Source organism: Dermacentor variabilis, chromosome 3, assembly GCF_050947875.1.
Source record: "Dermacentor variabilis isolate Ectoservices chromosome 3, ASM5094787v1, whole genome shotgun sequence".
NCBI classification, from domain to species: domain Eukaryota; kingdom Metazoa; phylum Arthropoda; class Arachnida; order Ixodida; family Ixodidae; genus Dermacentor; species Dermacentor variabilis.
Genome location: NC_134570.1, coordinates 196,638,619 through 196,659,535, shown reverse-complemented (window position 1 = coordinate 196,659,535; position 20,917 = coordinate 196,638,619). Strand labels below are relative to the sequence as shown.

The following is a 20,917-nucleotide window of genomic DNA, read 5'->3' as shown; positions in this document are numbered from 1 at the left end:
GTTGGTAAGAAAAGCAGAAGGGCAGGCGATCGTGAAGATCTACCAGGCTGATCGCGAAAACCCACTTCTTCACGAACCAGAAACTTCGTCGGAACTGCTTCGAATTGTCACTTAGAAGAGACAAGGTAGCGAAACGGCTCTCGTCGAGAAACGTGCGGTATGATCTGCGCTTCTATGTCCGAATTTGAGATTGTGCTTCTGGGATATTCAGAGATCGATTCCAAGTACTAGACTTGGCACACGAGTCTCGTTGCAAGTGCTGTTGCAGCAGGTGACCACGCAGTACGAGAAGCAGCGAAGGTTTCTCAAAGCTGTTTCCGACTCACTAAAAACTAAGAAAGCACAACGGGAAGAGATTAAGCCTGATGGTTTCGATGGGGCTTCCCACGCAGCCAACTTGTGGTTGAGATTTAATGAATACACATGCGTGCAAAGCCAGTGAACTTTATCGGACGACAACCCATGTAACATGCGCCGGTTTTTGCAGAGCAATGCCACAAAATGGCATTATAACACATGATACGCAACCTAATGCCATAACACATGGCACAAATGAAAAGATAGCATTCTTTCCGTTTTCCAGCGAAATCCCATTCACAGATTGGACGAGGCAATAGCTTTGGATTATTTCTTCAAAAAGAGACGATTACTCTTTATTGCTGACCCTAATGTTTAGGACTCTGCCATCCCGCCGTGGAGAATTCAAGACAGGAATAGAGATTGAAAAGATATGTTCGTGTACCCTGTCTATTCTATACGGATGACTGACTTGCTTGCCTTAAGTACGTGACACGATTATCTCATTGATGATTGCCTAAAAAGGTACAATAGTATATCACTGAGCAGTGAAGTGCATCGCGAAACGAGAGACTATTTGAACACAGGGTTTGACCATTGTGAAAATGTTGGAAACGTATACCTTTTGAAATCAATCTTCTATACGTTAAAATGATGGTAAATGGAAACAGCATGGATTCACTGGTAGAGACAGGAACATCAGCAAAGCTAGAAAATCAAGACCTTGCCCAAGCGAGCAAGGTACATGAAAGAAGAATAGTTAGTGCATTGAGCTGTGATCGGAAAACTAGAAGCTTGCAACACTAGCCGGAAGTAGAATTTGGATTTGGTGGGTGCCATGGGAAAGTGGATGCTATTGTCATGCCGGGTGTTGACTTCGTCTTTATATTGTTACGTGTGGAAAGACTCAGGTTAAAGCGGCTATATACAGGCTATTTACACTGGAGCCAGATCACCAGGCCGACACTCGCTTGCGCCAAGGGCACAGACCCACTTTGTCGTCGTTCTCACGGCGGCTCGCCCCTTGAGCATCGCTCGATGATATCGTAATACTACCCCCTGGCGGCAAAAGAGCCGTCACGGTGCTGGTAAATATCCAAGGCGCGTGGAGAGATGTGGGGTTTGAGTCGGGCGACGTGGACAATGTCACTGGTTGTCACAGCGGAGGGCGTAGTGGGCGTGGCTAGAGCGATTTCGTAGGTGACATTGGCTACTTGGCGAAGCATGTGGGCCTGTGTAGCAGGAAAGCAGTTTTTCATAAAGGCCAACTTTACGCGATGGTGACCAAAGCAACACGAGGGTGCCAGGCACAAAATGGACATCACGGTAACGGAGGTCGTAGCGTTGTTTTTGTTTGTCTCGAGAGACTTATAGACGAGGGCGCGCTAGTTGGCGAGCATGGTCAGCATGAGCGATAGCATCACGGGCATGAGTGCTAGTTGAAGCTGTGGTGGACGGAAGCACAGTGTCCAGTGGTAGCGTCGGTTCACGGCCATACAAGAGGTAAAAAGGCGAAGAGCAAGCAGTTTCGAGACGGGAAGATTTATACGCAAATGTAATGTAAGGTAGAGCCTGGTCCCAGTCACGGTGGTCGTCTGAAACGTATTTGAATAGCATGTCTGTACGGGTGCGGTTCAAACGCTCAGTGAGGTCGTTCGTTTGAGGGTGGTAGGAGGTGGTAAATTTATGCTGAATTGAGCAGGCACGCATGATGTCAATGACTTTGACTAAGAACGTACGGCCACGGTCTGTTAGCAATTGAAGCGGAGCACCATGAATCAAAACGATATCATGCAGGAGGAAGTCCGCCACATCAGTTGCGCAACTGGTCGGGAGAGCGCGGTTTACGGCATAGCGGGTCGCGTAGTCCATCGCGACTGCAACCCACTTGTTTCCTGATGCAGATTCCGGAAATGGGCCGAGAATGTCTAAGCCGACACGATGGAAGGGCTCGGCAGGGATGTCGATCGGCTGCAGGTAACCAGCGGGGAGCTGGGAAGGCTTCTTGCGTCGTTGGCAAAGTTCACATGCGGCGACGTAACGTCGTACGGAACGGGCAAGGCCCGGCCAGAAAAAACGGCTACGTACACGGTCATAGGTTCGAGATACGCCGAGGTGTCCTGCCGTTGGTGCGTCGTGAAGCTCTTGTAGAACGGTTGAGCGGAGGTGTTCAGGTATGACAAGTAGGAACTCAGAGCCGTCCGGATGAAGGTTATGACGGTACAGCGTACCGTAGCGGAGGACGAAGAGGCGTAGAGTGGCGTCGGCCAGAGAGTGTTCAAAACGGTCGATGAGTGATCTGATGTAGTCTTCACGACGTTGCTCGTCGGCGAAATGAAGCAGCTGCGACATAGAGAATACACAAGCAGCACTGGTAATATTGGAAGAGTCAGGGTCGTCAACAGGGTAACGCGACAAGCTGTCAGCGTCTTGGTGCAGGCGGCCAGACTTGTAGCCCACGTAATATGAAAGTTCTTGTAGCCTCAAAGCCCATCGACCAAGCCGGCCTGTAGGATCCTTTAGCGATGAGAGCCAGCAGAGAGTTTGATGGTCAGTGACTACGGAAAAAGGGCGACCGTAAAGGCAAGGACGGAACTTCGCAACCGGCCATACTACAGCAAGGCATTCTCGTTCCGTAATGGGATAGTTGCGCTCCGATGGTGTGAGGAGGTGGCTCGCATAAGCAATAACGGATCCCGGCCCCACTCACGCTGGGCTAAGACGGCACCTACGCCATGACCGCTGGCATCTGTACGCAATTCTGTAGGAACATCAGGGGCATCAAGCTCGATGTACCGACCACTCCGGAGTTCCGTGGCGAGGACGGGGATCGCCGACCTCCATCAGAATGTTACGTTTGGAAAGCACAGATTAAAGAGGCTATATACAGGCTATTTACACTGGAGCCAGATCGCCAGGCCAACACTCGCTCGCGCCAAGGGCACAGATCCACTTCGTCGTCTTTCTCGCAGCGGCTCGTCCGTTGAGTATCGCTCGATGATATCGTAAGAATATTGTTACGGTGAAGGGAAGGAAGAAGTTGATTTAGACTAGAGGAAGACGAAGTCTGGCAGTTGCCTGAACGCCATATACACCAGTTGTAAATATACTATATTTTACACTCGTGGGCCTGCTTTCTTCCTGCAACATTTTGGTGGAAGGTCCTGGGTACAATCACGGAACATCGCAGCGGACGTCATCTACCTGCCGCCACAATGACAAATCAACCGACACCAGCGACAACACCTCAGCAGCCCTTGCCAACGGTCATCCTCACTCATCCGCGGGACCCTGGGTCATTTTTTGGCACGGATAACGCCGACGTCGAGGACTGGCTCACGATGTACGAGCGAGTGTGCGACAACAACAGCTGGGATCCAACAATGATGCTAGCAAACGTGATGTTTTGTCTGAGAGGAACTACGAAGCAATGGTACGACAAACATGAAGCTGACCTAACGGGCTGGGATGTCTGCAAAGAAAAAATGCGAGACCTGTTTGGCAGACCAGTCGGTCGTCAGCTGGCAGCAAAAAAAGAACTTGCGTGCCGCGCTCAGACGTCCACAGAATCCTATGTCGTGTACATACAGTATGTGCTGGCCCTCTGTCGCAAGACTGATAACAGCATGACCGAGGCAGACAAGATTGATCACATACTGAAAGGTATTGCAGACGATGCCTTCAATCTTCTTATGTGTAAGGATTGTGCCACTGTGGATGCAATTATAAAGGAGTGCCGGCGCTTCGAACAAGCGAAGGGTCGCCGCGTCGCGCAAACTTTCCACCGATTGCCCAATACCGCCGCGACATCTCCTTGCGAAGACCCGCCGCGGTTCGTTCAGCCGGCAGGACCGGAAGATATAACGCGCATCGTTCGCCGTGAGCTTTAGGCCATGGTTCCGGCTCCAGTTCATTCTGACTGTGGGGAAAGCGTGTCCGCTATCTCCCTTATAGAAGCGGTAGTTCGGGAGGAAATAGCAAGTTTGGGCATTCCAGCTCTCTGCTCGGTCCGCCATACGAACACCTACCAGATTTCTCCGGCCGCTCGCTCCCAGACGCAAAGCTTTCCGCCATCTCCTCACAACCCAGCTGACTGGCGCACAGCGGATGATAAACCGATATGTTTTAGTTGTTCCGGTATTGGACACATCGCCCGTCATTGCTGCAACCACTGGTCGTCGCCTCCTCCGTGGTCGTCTCCGAGTCACTACCGCCAAGTGCGAGACAATCGTACTTTCTCGCCCTATACGCCGACTAGGAACATCAACGCCGACCGTGCTCCACCAAGATCCAGCCGTTCCCCGTCTCCGCAAGGTCGTAGGTCCCGTTCGCCTGTCGTTCATCGCTGTTCTTCCCCTGCTGCAATTGGTCGCTTCGCTTCGGGAAACTAGGCGGTGCAGCTCCCGGACGTGAACCTGCAGCTCCGACCCTGCCCACAAATCCTCTGTTGACCCTGCCTACCTATGGAAACCTACTGGGCATTGAAGTTGATGGCACTCCTGTTAGATCTCTCGTTGATACAGGCGCGTAGCTTTCAGTTATGAGCGCTGCTCTCCGCCGAAGGTTCAGAAAGGTTCTGACAACTGCCGTACCGTGCACTGTGCGAGTCGCGGACGGGAGCACTTCACCTCTCCTTGGAATGTGCACAGCAAGTGTGATCATTGGGGGCCATTATACCGTTGTTCTATTTATCGTCCTAGAACACTGACCGCACGAACTAATTCTCAGCCTCGACTTCCTTTCGAAACACTCTGCCCAAATTGACTGCTGCGCGGGTGTTCTCTAGTTGGACGTACCGCTTCCTGGCGACGCAACAACTTGCGCTTCACACCGCTTATGTTCTGCTGAGTTTGCGAAGCTGTCTCCACAGGCGGCTACAAATGTCCTCCTGACGCCCTGTCCTCCCGTACCTGATGACGAGTACGTCGTGTCTCCCCTTACTGACGTTGTTTTGTCGCGCAATATTGCCCTACCGAGCACCCCAATCCAAATTTACGAAAACTGCGCTCGCGGCTCAATTTCGGATTTCCGTCGCATGTGCTGCCACACGGTATCGCCGTACCGCATATCAATCCTTTGGAAGAAAGTGAGATTTCTGCTTTGACCTCTGAATCATTCCTCAGTACCAACTGACCTTTGTCACCCACTCCTTCGTACTCGACGCCTGCGGACGATGTTTCTAAGATGATCCCCCCTGACCTTCCTTCCGAGCAAACAACAGCCCTCCGTCACCTCCTGTCATCTTATCGGAACATCTTTGATTTGAACGACCGTCCACTTGGCCAGACATCTGTTGTCACGCATCGCATCAACACCGGTGACGCCAGGCCCATTGATACGCGGCCCATATCGTGTCTCCGCATCAGAAAAGGCCATCATACAGAAAGAGGTAGACAGGATGATGGACAAGGACGTCATTGAACCTTCCAGTAGCCCGTGGGCATCACCGGTTGTCTTAGTAAAGAAAAATGAGAACTCGTGGCGCTTCTGCGTTGACTACCGTCACCTCAACAGGATAACAAATAAGGATGTTTATCCCCTGCCTCGCATTGATGACGCTCTTGACTGCCTTCACGGATCCCAATACTTTTCATCAATTGACCTCCGCTCTGGCTATTGACAGGTTAGCGTCGATGAGATGGACCGCGAGAAAACCGCCTTCGTCACACCGGACGGCCTGTACCAATTTAAAGTCATGCCCTTTGGATAGTGCAATGCGCCAGCTACATTCGAGCGCCTGATGGATTCTCTTTTGCAGGACTTGAAGTGGTCTACATGCCTCTTTTACCTTGACGATGTGATTGTGTTTTCGCCGAACTTTGAGAGCCACCTACGGCGCCTCACAACCATACTCTCCGTGTTTCGCAGGGCTGGCCTTCAGCTAAACTCCTCCAAGTGCCATTTCGGTCGCCGTGAAATTAACATGCTTGGCCATCTCGTAAACGCCGCCGGAATCCAACCTGATCCACAAAAAGTTCACGCCGTGCGAAATTTTCCTGTACCTTGTTCAACAAACGATGTCCGTAGTTTTCTGGGCTTATGCTTTTATTTCCGGCGATTTGTGAAAAATTTTGCCGACATCGCCCACCCTCTTACTAACCTTCTTAAGAAAGACATATTTTTCTTTTGGAGACCACTACCGGAGAAAGCCTTCTCTACCCTGATTGAGAGGCTTACAACTTCCCCGATTCTGTCACACTTTCATCCTTCTGCGCCCAGTGAAGTACGAACTGACGCAAGTGGTCATGGCATCGGCGCAGTCCTCGCTCAGCTTCAACAGGGCCAAGACCGTGTCATTGCTTACGCTAGCCGCCTTCTTTCCACGTCCGAGCGAAATTACACCATTACTGAGAGAGAATGTCTCACGCTCGTATGAGCGGTCGCGAAATTTCGACCGTACCTTTTCGGTCAGAGCTTCCGCGTCGTAACCGATCATCACGCCCTCTGCTGGCTCTCCTCCTTGAAGGACCCAATTGGACGACTTGCACGTTGGGCATTGCGTCTACAAGAATATACATTTTTTATTATGTATAAGTCAGGGCGCCTGCATAAAGACGCTGACGGCCTGCTCCGCAATCAACCGGACGATACCGATGCAGACTCGGACCTCGGTGTTCTATCCCTCTCGGGCTTCCTCCAAATTAGCGACGAGCAGCGTAAACATCTTGTTCTTCGAACACTTATGGAGAGCCTAAGCTCGTCGCCCAATGACCCGTCCCTCCGGAGGTTCACCTTGCGCGATGTAACTTTATACCGTCGTAGCGTTCGTCCTGACGGCCCGGAGCTCCTCCTAGTCGTTCCCAAGTACCTTCGACTCGCCGTGCTCCAGTAAATTCACGACGCTCCTACTGCTGGACATCTGGGCATCACCCGTACTTACGACCGCCTGCGGCGCCGCTTCTTCTGGCCCGGCACTTATCGCTCTGTGCGCCGTTATGTCGCTTGTTGAGACCTGTGTCAGCGCCGGAGGACGCTTGCGATGCCTCCCGCTGGTTTGCTTCAACCAACTGGTATCCCTACAGAGCTCTTCTTCCGTGTGGGCCTCGACCCCCTTGGCCCCTTTCCAATTTCCAGCAAAGGAAACAAATGGATTGCTGTAGCGATCGATTTTGCCACGAGATATGCCATCGCACGAGCGCTGCCAACCAGCTGCGCTACAGATGTCGCCGACTTCTTACTATACGACGTCATCCTGCACCACGGCGCCCCTTACCAGTTGCTACCGATCGCGGCCGCTACTTTCTATTGAAGGCCGTCGATGATCTGCTCCGCTTCGTTCTACAGAACACCAGATCGCTACCGCGTACCACCCTCAAACGAACGGCCTCACCGAGCGACTCAACCGCACACTAACTGAAATGCTGGCCATGTACGTTTCCGACGATCACCGCGACTGGGACCGTCGCTTTACCATGCATTACTTTCGCGTACAATTCGTATCGTCTAGGACTTGAGACTGACTCCAACCAAATAACTGAATTTTATTAGCCCGACGTTTCGGAGCCCATTCGGCTCCTTCTTCAGGGGGTTGAACTTCGGGGGGTGGCGGTGCGCCGCTTTTAAAGCGTCTTTTTTGAAGAAAGGAGGGGGGAGCACGGGAGGTGTGGAGACACTTCACCGACGGAAAGGTGGGGGAAACAAAAGGAAAGGGGGGGGCGTTGTTGACGGCTTCCATGGTGCTGGGATGACCGGTGCTGGGGGGAGTGCTCGCGAGGGTGCCCTTGATGGGAGGGCACCCTCGCCAGAGAGGGTGCCCTCCCTCTTTCGCCAGTTCGTTTCTGTTTGAAGGATTTCAACCGTATTTCAACATTCAACCGTATTCGCAGTGCCGTCGCCGAACACTCTGACGACGCCGACCACAAAATTGCTTTCCAGGAAACTGAAATCCTTCAAACAGAAACGAACTGGCGAAAGAGACTACTACTGGAGTCATGGCACATTCAGAATACGGGGAATAATATAAACCGCGTGAAGGGCAACCTACCCTCGGTATATGTCCATAGCCTTGGCGACATGACGAAAAGAAGAAAAGGAGGCACAGCTAGGTAGACTCGCCGCTTGTTTCACCAACACAAAAACGTCGGCGCGACCCTGTAACCTCCCCCCCGGCCTCCCATCAAGGGCACCCTCGCGAGCACTCCCCCCAGCAACGGTCATCCCAGCACCATGGAAGCCGTCAACAACGCCCCCCCCCCCTTTCCTTTTGTTCTCCCCACCTTTCCGTCTGTGAAGTGTCTCCGCACCTCCCGTGCTCCCCCCTCCTTTATTCAAAAAAGACGCTTTAAAAGCGGCGCACCGCTACCCCCCGAAGTACAACCCCCTGAAGAAGGAGCCGAATGGGCTCCGAAACGTCGGGCTAATAAAATTCAGTTATTTGGTTGGAGTCAGTCTCAAGTCCTAATCAATTTCCCAACCAGACAGGCAATTCTGTCGAAATGTTCAGCTTCAAATTCATATCGTCATGGCACAGCCGCATTTTCACCATTTTACCTTTTGTATGGCCGCGACTACACCTTGCCCTTTGACACGTTGCTACCTTCCGCAGTACAATCACCCAGCACTGGTTACGCTCGCGATGCTATCAACTTGGCCGCCCAGGCTCGAGATGTCGCCCGTCTTCGCCAAACAGTCTCGCAAGCTTCTCAAAAGCGACGCTACGACCTTCGGCACCGTGATCACAATTTTTCACCTGTTTCCCTTGTCCTTCTCTGGACGCCTTCACGTCGCTTCGGCTTGTCGGAAAAACTACTTTCCCGTTATTCTGGTCCGTACCAGTTCTTACGCCAACTGTCCGACGTAACATATGAGATCGCCCTAGTCGGTCAGCCTTCAGTGCCTCCCAAAGTCACCAGCGATGTTGTTCATGTAGCCAGGCTCAATCCTTATGTCCCCCCATTAAGTGAGGCTCTATAACTTGCACCGGCACGGAGCTACCCCGCTGGGAGGGTGATGTTACGGTGAAGGGAAGGAAGAAGTTGATTTAGACTAGAGGAAGACGAAGTCTGGCAGTTGCCTGAAAGCCATATACACCATTGTAAATATACTATATTTTACACTCGTGGGCCTTCTTTCTTCCTGCTACAATATTATCTAGACCTGATATAAAGAGATTGAAGGTGATGTTTTCTGGGAGAGGTGAAAAGACCACTGACGAAACTACATCTGCCTAATGCGCGCTGAATATAAATGCACATTGCAGAGCTAAGGGCACTGATGAGGTACCGACCAATATTCCGGAACTCATTTGTGTGGAGACGTACACACCAGCAGCAGATGTATCTAAACTGCTTTGTAAGCTTCGTGACACCGCAGTAGTGAGTAAAAAGCCGTACGTGTCCCCCCCACGGGAAAGAAGACCTGGCTATAAGCAGAATTCCTGCAAATGCTAAATGCCGGTATTGTAAGACATTCAACATCCTCCTTTGCGTCGCGAATCACCGTAGTACCGAAGACGATTGGTCATTTCTACTTTGCACAGATTACAGGTAGATTAAAGGGCAGACTGGTTTGTCTCCTTTTCTTATGCCTTGAATAGACGAGATCCTGAATGAAACTGTGGGAACAAAGTAGCTCTCGCGGATCTGCCTAAGTAAGAAATACTGCCAGGCGCCACTACAAGAAAACTACAAGCTGTACACTGCTATGGTTGTGGTGCCTGTCGATGTGTACGAGTACAATCGTTTGCCATTGAGTTAATTGTGGAGCTTGGTTTCAGGAAATGATGAATGACATTCTCGATGAGTTAAAGGGAAACTTTTCTAAGGTATAAATTGACGATATCATCATATGCGCACATATATAATAAGAACATAAAATAGCACCTCTCGCGCATAAGAAGCACTCAGCAAGTCAAGGTTCACAACTGACAAGAGCGAATTTTCATACTGATGTTTTCATGTTGTCTTTCAGAACAAGATTTTCAGGCAGAACAACAAAAGAAAATCTGTACAAAGGATGCGAAGCTTGTTAAGCAATCCGACTTTAACTCACTTCGCATTTTCCTTAGACTCGCCGGTCATGTCTGCCAGTTCATGGAAGATTATGCTGCAAAAACACGATGCCTCCTTAAGCTCAAGCAAAAGGAGGTGCCCTTTCGGCAGAGTGCAAAGTTCGAGAAAACGTATCAGCACCTGCTTGAAGCTATATCGTAGTGCTTAGGCAACGTGACTGAAGCGAAGCTTTCGAACTCTGCATGGGCGCTTCACAAGAAGGTAAAGGGGCAATTTCATATCAACGATACACAAAAGAGAAGTGAGGATGGCAACTGGAAGCGATTGGATATTATTATTCTATGTTTCCAAATCTCAAGAACATTATACGACTACACAAAAAGGTACTGACTATTGTGATGGCACTGCGATATTTCAGAAGTTACATAGAGGGTCGGCACTTTCGGTTTTCACTGACATCCGAGCCTTAGCACACCTCCAGGGATTAATCCAACTTAAGGGCACGGTGGCTCGTCGGATAAGTGCAATACAACAGTTCACTTTTGATGTAAGCTGTCGACCCAGTGATATGCTCCCTGTCGCAGATGCTCTTTTCAGGCTCAACATCACAGAAGTGAACACACGTGCTCATGGACACCTTTACACCTTGCCGGAAAGCACCGAAGACTTGAGTTGCGATAATGGCAAGTTTTGTGAGCCAGGAAACTGTGTGCCAAAGGTTTGAGGAGTTGCACCCTGACACTCAGGAGTCAGGAGAGCAGGTTTAATCCAGGAAAACTTATTGTAAGACAAAAAGCCAATTGACGTGGAGAAATACAAGAGAACAAATAAAAAAGGCAGCATGCAAACCCGTCACCAGTAACAGATTAACAAGGCCATGTAAACTTCTCTACAACAAATGAACTTGTCGTCGTTAATCCTACCCAAGTACCATTTGAAGTCATTCACGTGGATTTTGCCGAAACCAAATAGCGAGACTAGGCAGTGAGCAAGGCTGAAGCATTCCTTGATGTCATAGATGCACACGCATGACAGCTACAAAACCAGGAATGGAAGAGGTAAATTCCCTTCTGTCGTTACTGGAGTGAAATATGTTACGGAACACCAAGACGGTGGTGTCCGGCAATGGACTAGCGTTTAGGAGGACGCTCTAGCAATGCGCCTGTGATAGAAGGATTAGCCTATAGCTTTTCCGCACCTCATCACCCGAAATAAAACGGCCTAGATGAGAGGCTCAATTTGGGACATCAAGACATTCACCCTAATATATGTATGTTATCATGTTATTATGCTATTGCGTTTACTGTATTTGTTAATGCGTTTAACATCGTATTTGCTAATATCTTATTATTGTCCTGTACTGCTGCGTTGCGTTAAAATTGCTTTCATCGTACCGATGTTTTTCTTGCCTACTAATTCCTCACGGATATGTGAAAAATTTTCCCTACGTTGTCCTCGGTGTCAGTGATTGTTAGCTTCTGATGATGTGGCTATATATATATATATATATATATATATATATATATATATATATATATATATATATATATATATATATATATATATGTAATTGGAGATCGCAGGGAGAAGCCCACGTTCTGCAGTGGACATAAATCAGGCTGATTATATATATATATATATATATATATATATAATCAGCCTGATTTATGTCCACTGCAGAACGTAGGCATCTCCCTGCGATCTCCAATTACCCCTTCTCTGCGCCAAGCGATTCCAACTACTGGCCGCACATTACAAATTTCTTCGCTCCACCTAGTGTTCGTACGTCTTCTACTACGTTTCCCTTCTCTTGGCACCCGTTCTGTAACCCTAATAGTCCAACGGTTATCTAACTGGCGCAATACATGACCTGCCCAGCTACACTTTTTTCTCTTGATGTCAATTAGAATATCGTCTATACCTGTTTGCGCTGATCTCTTAACGTTATGCCTAACAATCTTCGTTCCATAGCTCTTAGCGTGGCGCTTAACTTGTTCTCAAGCTTCTTTGTGAGTTTCCAAGTCTCTGCCCCATATATCAGCACTGGTGAAATGCACTGATTGAACATCTTCCTTTTTAATGATAATGGTAAGCTTCCAGTCAGGAGCTGACACTGTATGCCGTATCCGATCCAACCCATTTTTATTCTTCTATGAATTTCCTTCTGATGGTCAGGGATCCCTGTGATTAATTTACCTAGGTAAATGTACTCCTTTAGAGACTCTAGAGGCTGACTGGCGATCCTGAACTCTTGTTCCTTTGCCCGGCTATTCATGATTATCTTTGTATTCTGCATTGAATCTTCAACCCCATTCTTACACTCTCTCTGTTTAGGTCCTCAATCGTTTGTTGTAACTCGTCTGCATTATTGCTAAATACAACAATACCATCGCCAAACCAAAGGTTGCTGAGATATTCGCCATCGATCCTTACTCCTAAGCCTTCCCAGTTTAATAGCTTGAATACGCCTTCTAAGTACGCAGTGAATAGAATTGGGGAGATTGTGGATTTTGCTTTCCTGTCTGACTCCTTTCTTTATAGGTATTGTCCTGTTTTTCTTGTTTAGAATTAAGGTAGCTATGGAATCTATGTAGATATTTTCCAAGTTATTTGCGCAAACGGTCTGTACTCCTTGATTGCAAAATGCGTATATGACACATCGTATCCCCACTGAATCAAATGCCTTCTCGTAATCTATGAAAGCCATATAGAGAGGCTTATTGTAGTCTACGGATTTCTCGATTACACGATTTATGACATGGGCGTGATCCATTGTAGAGTATCTCTTCCTGAAGCCAGCCTGTTCTCTTGTTTGAATAAAGTCCAGTGTTGCCCTTATTCTATCGCAGATTTTTTGGTGAATTTTCTGTATAATACTATGAGTGGGCTAATGGGCCAAAAACTTTTCAATTATGTAACGTCTCCCTTTTTTGTGGATTAGTATATTGCTTGCATTCTTCTAGTTTTCTGGGACCCTTGCTGTCGATAGACACCTCGCGTAAAGAGCCGCCAGTTTTCCAATCGTCCTCCATCTTTGATTAAATCGACTGTCATTCCATCTTCTCCTGACGCTCTTCCTCGTTTCATGTCTTGTAAGGCCATTTTGACTTCATTTCTAGTTATAGGAGGTGGTTCTGTCTCCTGTACATCACTGTTTCTAATGAAGGTATTCTCACTCTTCGGTATATTGTACAGGTCAGTACAGCATAATTCCGGTGCTTTTACTATACCTTCGATATTGCTGGTGACCTTAGCCCGCTTATCTTTTAGTTCATACATCTTGGTTTGTCCTATGCCAACTTTACTTCTCACTGATTTAAGGCTGCGTCCGGTTTTAAGGCTGCGTCCGGTTCTAATTTCTCCTATTTTTGCCTTGTTGATCAGTTCTGACAATTCTGCGAATTCTATCTTAGCTCTCGCGTTCGACACTTAGATTCTTTGTCGTTTCATTATTTGGTCCTTTGTTACTTGGGAGAGCTTGCCTACTGGTTGCTTTCGTGCCTAGCCTCCCACTTCAATTCCTCCCTCTGAAGCCAGACTAGTTACGGTTTAATTCCTTACGTCAATGTCATCATCATCTCTTGGTTCTAAGTCTGCATATCAGTTTTCAAGTACCCGCCGGTATTTGTCTGCTTTTACCCTTACTCCCTCTACATTGACCTGTTTCTTTTTGACCAATTTTGCTACTTCTCTCCTTAAATTGAGGTAAGCCCTAGTCCTTACTACCCTATAATCACTGCACGTTACTCTACCTATCACTTCTGCATCCTGCACTATGCTGGGGACGGCAGGATGTATGAGATCAATATCATTTCTGGTTTCGCCATTGGGGTTCTTCAGGGCCATTTTCTGTTGCTGCGATTACTGAAAAAGGTGTATTTTATTCAAAGCTTATTCCTTTCTGCGAATTCTACCAGCATATCTCCTCTAGCGTTCCTTGAATAGACGCCATAGTTTTCAAGTGCTTGTTCCCCAGCCTGCGTTTTCTCCACTTTTGCATTGAAGTCGCCCATTACTATAGTATACGGAGTTTGCACTTTTCTCGTCTCTAATTGTACATCTTCATAAAACTGATCTACTTCATCATCGTCGTGACTGGATGTTGTAGCGTAGGCTTGTACTACCTGTAATCTATACCTCTTATTACGTTTGATTACGAATACTGCTACACTCTCATTAATGCTACAGAATTAGTCAATGTTTCCCGCTATGTACTTATGGATTAAGGATCCTACCCCATATTGCTTCTTCTCTGGTAGACCTCTATAGCAGAGGAAGTGCCCGTTATTCAGCAATGCATAAGCCTCACCAGTTCTTCTTTCTCGCTGAGGTCGATGATATTCTAAACAATGTCTGAAATTTCCTCAAAACTTCTTGGTAAGCTAGCCTCACTCGACAGAGTTCGGCTGTTAGAGGTTGACAGCGTCAGTTTCTTTTGGCGGCCTCTCCGGACCCTGAGATTCTAAGCACCCTCTGCTGCGTTGCAGGTCTGACCGCCGCTTTGGTCAGGTGCTCCGCAGCTGCTGGGGACTGAGGACCATGGATTAATTGCAGGAATCATCAAGGAGGTAGTGGCCGAATACTCCACCAGGGATGGCAGTTCCTTATCTGGCGAGGGACTGTCGTTGTTCAAGCTTAGTGGGCCTTCCTAAAATGGTTGTAGCTGGATTAGCATAGCGCCACTTGCTCTCGGCATCTCTTGCCGGTGTCAGGCGTCACTGCAAGCCTGCAGGTGAATTGCACCCAAAGTAACGTGGATGAAAACGCGGGACTCTTTTCACAGGGGGACTCCCTTGTGCGTGCTTTGGCTTCGTAGCTTTCCTTCATAGCCAAAGAAAGTTGTGCGCGAGGGTATTGCTACGCGAAATGGTTTCGCGGGTATGTTGATTACCTGAAGTTGAACAACAGGTAGTAACGAGACTACTTTTTGACGATGGCATGATTCGCAAGTGGCCATGTAACAGCGGACGGAACATGAAAGGCCTCGCAAAAAATGAAAACTGCGCCGGGCGCACTCGTAGGTGCGAGATACGCCAAGGTGTCCGGCAGTAGGTGCTTGGTGAATTTCGCTGAAAACACTGAAATATCTTCCCCGAACTTCACGAAGGTCACGACAATAAGGAGGTCAGGTCTGCCAGGTTGAAAATTGCGTGGTATAGGAAACCCTCCTGTTTCACAAATTTGCGGACTGATGCAAATTTACGCGATGATTCCAGGCGATTGCTTTCTTGCCACGAAGAGCCATCCGATTGAATCATGTTCGACATAAAAAAAAAAGTTGTTGGCGTCCTCATGAGTGTTCGCAGGTTTGTCCACCAGATACCGGGAAAAGCAATCTGTGTCCTGGTGCAGGCGAGCGTATTTGTAGACGACAGAATATGAAAACTATTGTAAGCACAGACCCCAACGACCAAGCCGGCTGGCAGGATTTCTTCAAGGGGACAGCCAACAGAGCACATGGTGGCCGGTAAATTTAGAAAACAGTCAACCGTATAAGCAGGGGCGGTATTTCCCAACCACACAAAGAGACCCATGCATTCACGCTCTTTAACGGAATAATTGCGCTATGCGCCTTATTGGAGGTGGTTACCGTAGCCGATGACGCGGTCATAACCACGTTGACGTTGGGCTAGTACGGCACCGCCTCCATGGCCACTTGCCTCGGTACGGACCTCGGTAGGCACTGCCGGGTCATAGTGGCCATGTATCCGGAGTGTCTAGAGAGGGCTGATCAGGGCCATACGAAAAACGAGAATCTTGCCTCAAATGCTCAGCGTGTGGTGTCGCTATGTCCGCAAAATTATTCGCGAAGCGGTGGAAGTATGAGTATAGCCTTAGACAGCTGCGGACATCCTTAGCAGATCAGGTAATGGATAATTTTTTTCACTGCCCAGATTCTTGCCTGATCTGTTTGTATAGCAGTAGTGCATAATACGACGAAACACTGTGACATGACGGGGCAGGCAGTGGCGTTTCGACAAGTTCAGCAGCAGTCCGACTAGACGAAAAACATCGAGGAAGACTGAGAGGTGTTCTATACACGTTTCGAAAGTTGGTCAAAAAACAATGACTTCATACCAGTCCTAGTAAGAAAAATATGAGGACCAATGAAAGCCTCCGAGGAGACAGTCTATTATGCGCTCTAAGGTGGCAGGGGTGTTACTAAGTCGAAATGACACGCCCTTGAATTGGTAAAGGCAGTTAGTCGTTGAAAATGCCGTTGTTTTACTGCGAAAATATTCCACGGCAATATGCCAGTACCCGGAGCGTAAGCCGTTGAAGAAACAGCGGGCACCATACACGCGGTCAAGGCCACCATCTATGAACTGCACGGGCTAGACGCCCTTCTACGTAACTGTGTTAAGGTGCTGGTAATACATAAAGGATCGCCACGTGCCGTCTATGTTTCTAACACGGCAGGTAATGCCATTGTGCAGTCGGACGCAACTTCGAAGCACGTGTACAGATGCATCCGAGGTTACAGATTGCGAGACTAAGTGCATCAATTTACCTTAGATTACTACATTTTCCAATAAATCGCGTTTTCCAAACTTTGAACGTGGAAACTACACATCTTGGCATGCGTGTAAGCTAATTTTGATGTTTTCTTTTTTGTGCGTGTGTGTGCCTCATGTAGATCCTTTTCGTGTTGATTTGAGCTCTTGGTTATTCTTACTTTTATTCTTTTAGTATTTGTTTAATACCCCTCTTTTGTTTTACTTTTTCTTTCTCTTGTGCCACATTTGCTTTTGACAGGTAAAAATCGCTTGTTTGGAGAAGGATAAAAGAGTAGGAAGCCAGCGATGTGTTTTGTACTTGCTATTGTATCGTGGCTTGGCTTTGCATTATTAGTCTAATTGTCATTTCACAGGCACGGATGTAGACGGATCAGCTCACCGGGTAGTCCAGCTGCAGCTCGACGTTCGCAGATACGTTCCATAGCGGAGTTAGCATAGCCGTAGTTGCACTGACCGATGTTGCCCCGGCAGGAGGTGAGAGAGGAGAAAACGACGAAGTGATCAAGCTCTGGACACAAAGTGCGGGACAACTCGTCCAAGTACCGGGTGCCGTCGATCTTTACTTTGCATACAGCTTCGAAGGCCTCGGCTGTCTGGTTCTCCAGAAGCGCATCGCGAAGCACCTGGCGGAAAACAAAAGAAAGTTGGGACTTAAAGTGTCCCGCTGGTAGCTACATCCTTCAAGAAAGATACAAGCGTTATGGGGACCTGTCCTGCTCACTTCATCTCTTCGCTTAGTTCCGTGTAATGTGTTTACAATTGCATTGAGTTGATCACATATAAAAAAAAACACTCGCCGAGGTATCATATAATTTTTATAAAGAAGGCACGTGGGTGTTATACAATAAAAGAGAATTTGGCGTCCGCACTACACAAAACACTGACAGCCTCTGTAGTGCCTCCTTTTATGCGTGCTGTATTTTTGCTGAGCTAATATACATCATGTAAAGACAATACAGTTTGTAGGCCATATAAGCCTGATAAGTCTATCGACCTATACGGTAAATCCTGTCCAGAAATTTGCTACGGTCACGTTATTCTGCACGGTCTTTAGCTTAGGTGGCACACCGTATGTTTAGTAATCATTACTTAAACTACTGTGATTAGGGATATTTCCACCTTAATTCCTTTGACAGAAAGCCAGATTCTCACTAGGATGTACTTTGAGGCGTCAGTTTGCTTAGCGTAGGCAACTAGGCTAGTTGGTTGTGACCAGCATTATTGAACGTCGTTCCAGCGCACAAATACACACGGACGAGCAGAGAACGACAACAAGAACGCCCGAAGGCACATAAACTTTATGGATTGAGAACAGGGATTTATGTAGACAGGGACGCGTTGCTGGTGCACCCGAACGCTCAAAGATATTTCTTGAGCTAGGCCATGACACTCAAAGGCGGCAAGAACCAGATAAAGGGAAGAGTTTCATGTTAATCACGTGCAATTTTGCACATCTCGTGCTCTACCTGGCTGACGTGACCAAATATGTTTGCCCTGAGATAATCGAGTTTCTTTGGGAGAGAATCGTTTCCTCAGATAATCAAGTTCCAAAAGGAAAGTTCCTTTCGTAGACAATCGTTCTCTGAGATAGTAAAGTTCTCAAAGGAGCTTGATTATCTCACCGCGAACGTGTTTGTCGAGTCAGCCAGGAAAAGTGGGATACGTGCAAGATTGTACGTGAGTGACATGAAACTTTTGCCTTCGTCTGCTTCTTGTCACCTTTGACAGTCCTGGCCTGGTTCAAGAAATACCTTTGAGTGTTCGGATGCACCAGCAACGCATCTTTATTTCCATAGAGCCCTGTTTTCGTCGAACAAGATTGAGTCGAAACTTGGCGTTCTTGTCGTTCTTTGCTCGGTCATGTGTATTTGTGCACTGCAACGATATTAAATAATGCTAGTTACTTTGCTTGCTCATTTTCCCGCAACGTCGTTTACCTTCCAACGTCTGCTATATGCAGCGTTTTGCTTTGGCGCTTTAAGTGCGACTATTTTTAGACGTGTACTGTTTTTTTTTCTTTAACACAATAGGTACCAAAGAGTAGAATGAAAGATATCGTAACAGCGTTACATTTCTTTTAGAGTATGCGCACATCGGCCTCATTGAGTGCTTGTTTCGTGTTTCAGTGTTTATTCATAAACACTGAAATGCTGGCCAGGAATGTCTGTCGTAAAAGGCCGCATTAGCTCTCACAAATGTCAAACCACACGTTTCTATAGTGTCGGCCAGATATCTTTGAAGTATCGCAGCCTCATTTTAGCGCTAAGGTAACTGATCGGTTAGTTACTAAACATACACATTTCATTGATGCTACAAGCAGTGTATCTGGCCACGATTTTGTAGGTTTTCTTGAAGGTGCGTTCTGCTTGCTTCGTGCCGATAAGAACGTACTGTCAACAAGAAAACTTTGTGGGTCACGCCTGCAGAGCAATAGTTAAATTTTATCTAATTGAAGGTAAAGAACCGGGCTCTGAGTGCTGCATTGTGGTTCTTGCGCAAGAAGCTTTTGTTGTGCCTTCGCAGTTGGAAATTTCTAGCATTAACGATGCCAGACCACGGCGCTCTTCTTTAGATTCAAGGCGCAGTCTATAAACTTCTCTCTCCCACTGAAGGTTAGCATGCATCATCCAGCGAACTTACCGCGCCTAGGTTAAAGATTCCACCAACAGGACCGATGGCCTCGGCTTCTTTGATGATCTGCAGAGAGCCATTCAGCGTGGAGGCATCGATTTTGCTCACAAGGACGTTGGCACCTGCTTCACGCCATCGATAGAGGCAAAGACGCTGGTAGCCTGTGCGCACTCCGGAACGCGTCGTCAACACCAGCTTCCTACATCCTCGGTTCACCATCCACTCCGCGAGCTCCAAGCCGAAACCCCCAAGGCCTCCAACGATAACGTACGACTTCCGTTCGTAGAATCGGGAGCGCGCGGTAGCCTTCACGGTAACTGGCGTGGCAGGTGCTTCCAGCGGCTGCGCTTCTTCAGGACGGATCTGCACGAATTTGAGTTGCATGTATTTGACAGCAAAGTGCTCGAATTTCTGTTTGAGGGCTCACGGCTACGAGCTGAGTGCATACTGCTGACAAATTCGACCATTAATTACAGAGTGCCGTCACAGCTCTTACACGGCTACATGAAAGAGTAGTTGAACTTTAATAAAAACGTAAACAAGCTCCAACAAGATCCAACGTCAGATCTTCGATGTAATGAACACGTACCGGAAAATACGAAGGCAACGAGGAAGCTATTTATAGCGGACTCTTCTACAGCTAAAAAATCGTTTTCAATTTTTGAATGCATTTTGAGTCCCATAGCGAAAAAGTTAACAATCGGCCTTTTTGTTGACTTTAGCAGGGCTCTTGACCTGCTTAACCTTCTCCATAAATTTGATCATTACAGTATTCAGTGCTTTCCACTTGACCTCATACACTCATTTCTGAGCAGCCACAAGCAAGCAGTCTCTCTTTGACAACTTTCCATCTTGCTTGTAGCTGATTCGTTGTGGAGTTCCCCAGGGTAGTTCGTTAGGTCCTATTCTTTGTAATGTATACCCTAACGACCTTATGAGTATTGCAGACAATGTGTCTTATATTTTGTATGCAGATGATACTAGCATCATCCTCAGTGGCTTCTCCAGTGAATAAATATTGTGAATATAGTGAATAAATATTACTAATGGAAACCCACTGTTCATCACCTTGCATAAATGGTACACAGCCGGCGGACGTACTATTGACTCCTCGAAGACTAGAACTGTTATCTTCCGTGCAATGAACAAATGGTCACTTTAAATAGCAAAGCTCTCTTCATAACGACGAAATAGAAGTTGTTTAAGTGTTATGTTATTAGGAGTTGTCCTCGATTCGTACATGAGATGGAGTGGGCACATTTCCCATCTAACACGCAAATTATTTAGTTCCATTGCTCTTTTGTTTAAATGCAGCTTGTGAACTGCCGCCAAAATTAAAACTTACAATTCACCATGCCATATTTCATACCTACATTAACTATTGCCACCTTGTCTGGGGTAGCACATGTAAGACTAACACCACGCGCATTCCTATTATCTTCACTATTAAAAGTGCAGAAGAAAGCAATAAGAATTAATGCTCACGCAGCACACATACAAAGTCTATTAATACGATACAAT

At 47.5% G+C, this 20,917-nt stretch overlaps 1 protein-coding gene across 1 annotated transcript in view; it reads right to left on the bottom strand.

Annotated features, from left to right (window-relative positions):
- Positions 1-20,917, bottom strand: part of LOC142576586 (fatty acid synthase-like) — a 285,463-nt gene that overhangs the window by 62,069 nt on the left and 202,477 nt on the right. Inside the window, exons 21-22 of the mRNA XM_075686771.1 lie at positions 19,406-19,759; positions 17,145-17,388 (exon numbers count right to left, since the gene is read on the bottom strand). Coding sequence (XP_075542886.1) covers positions 17,145-17,388; positions 19,406-19,759 — 598 coding nt within the window. The remainder of the gene's footprint in view (positions 1-17,144; positions 17,389-19,405; positions 19,760-20,917) is intronic.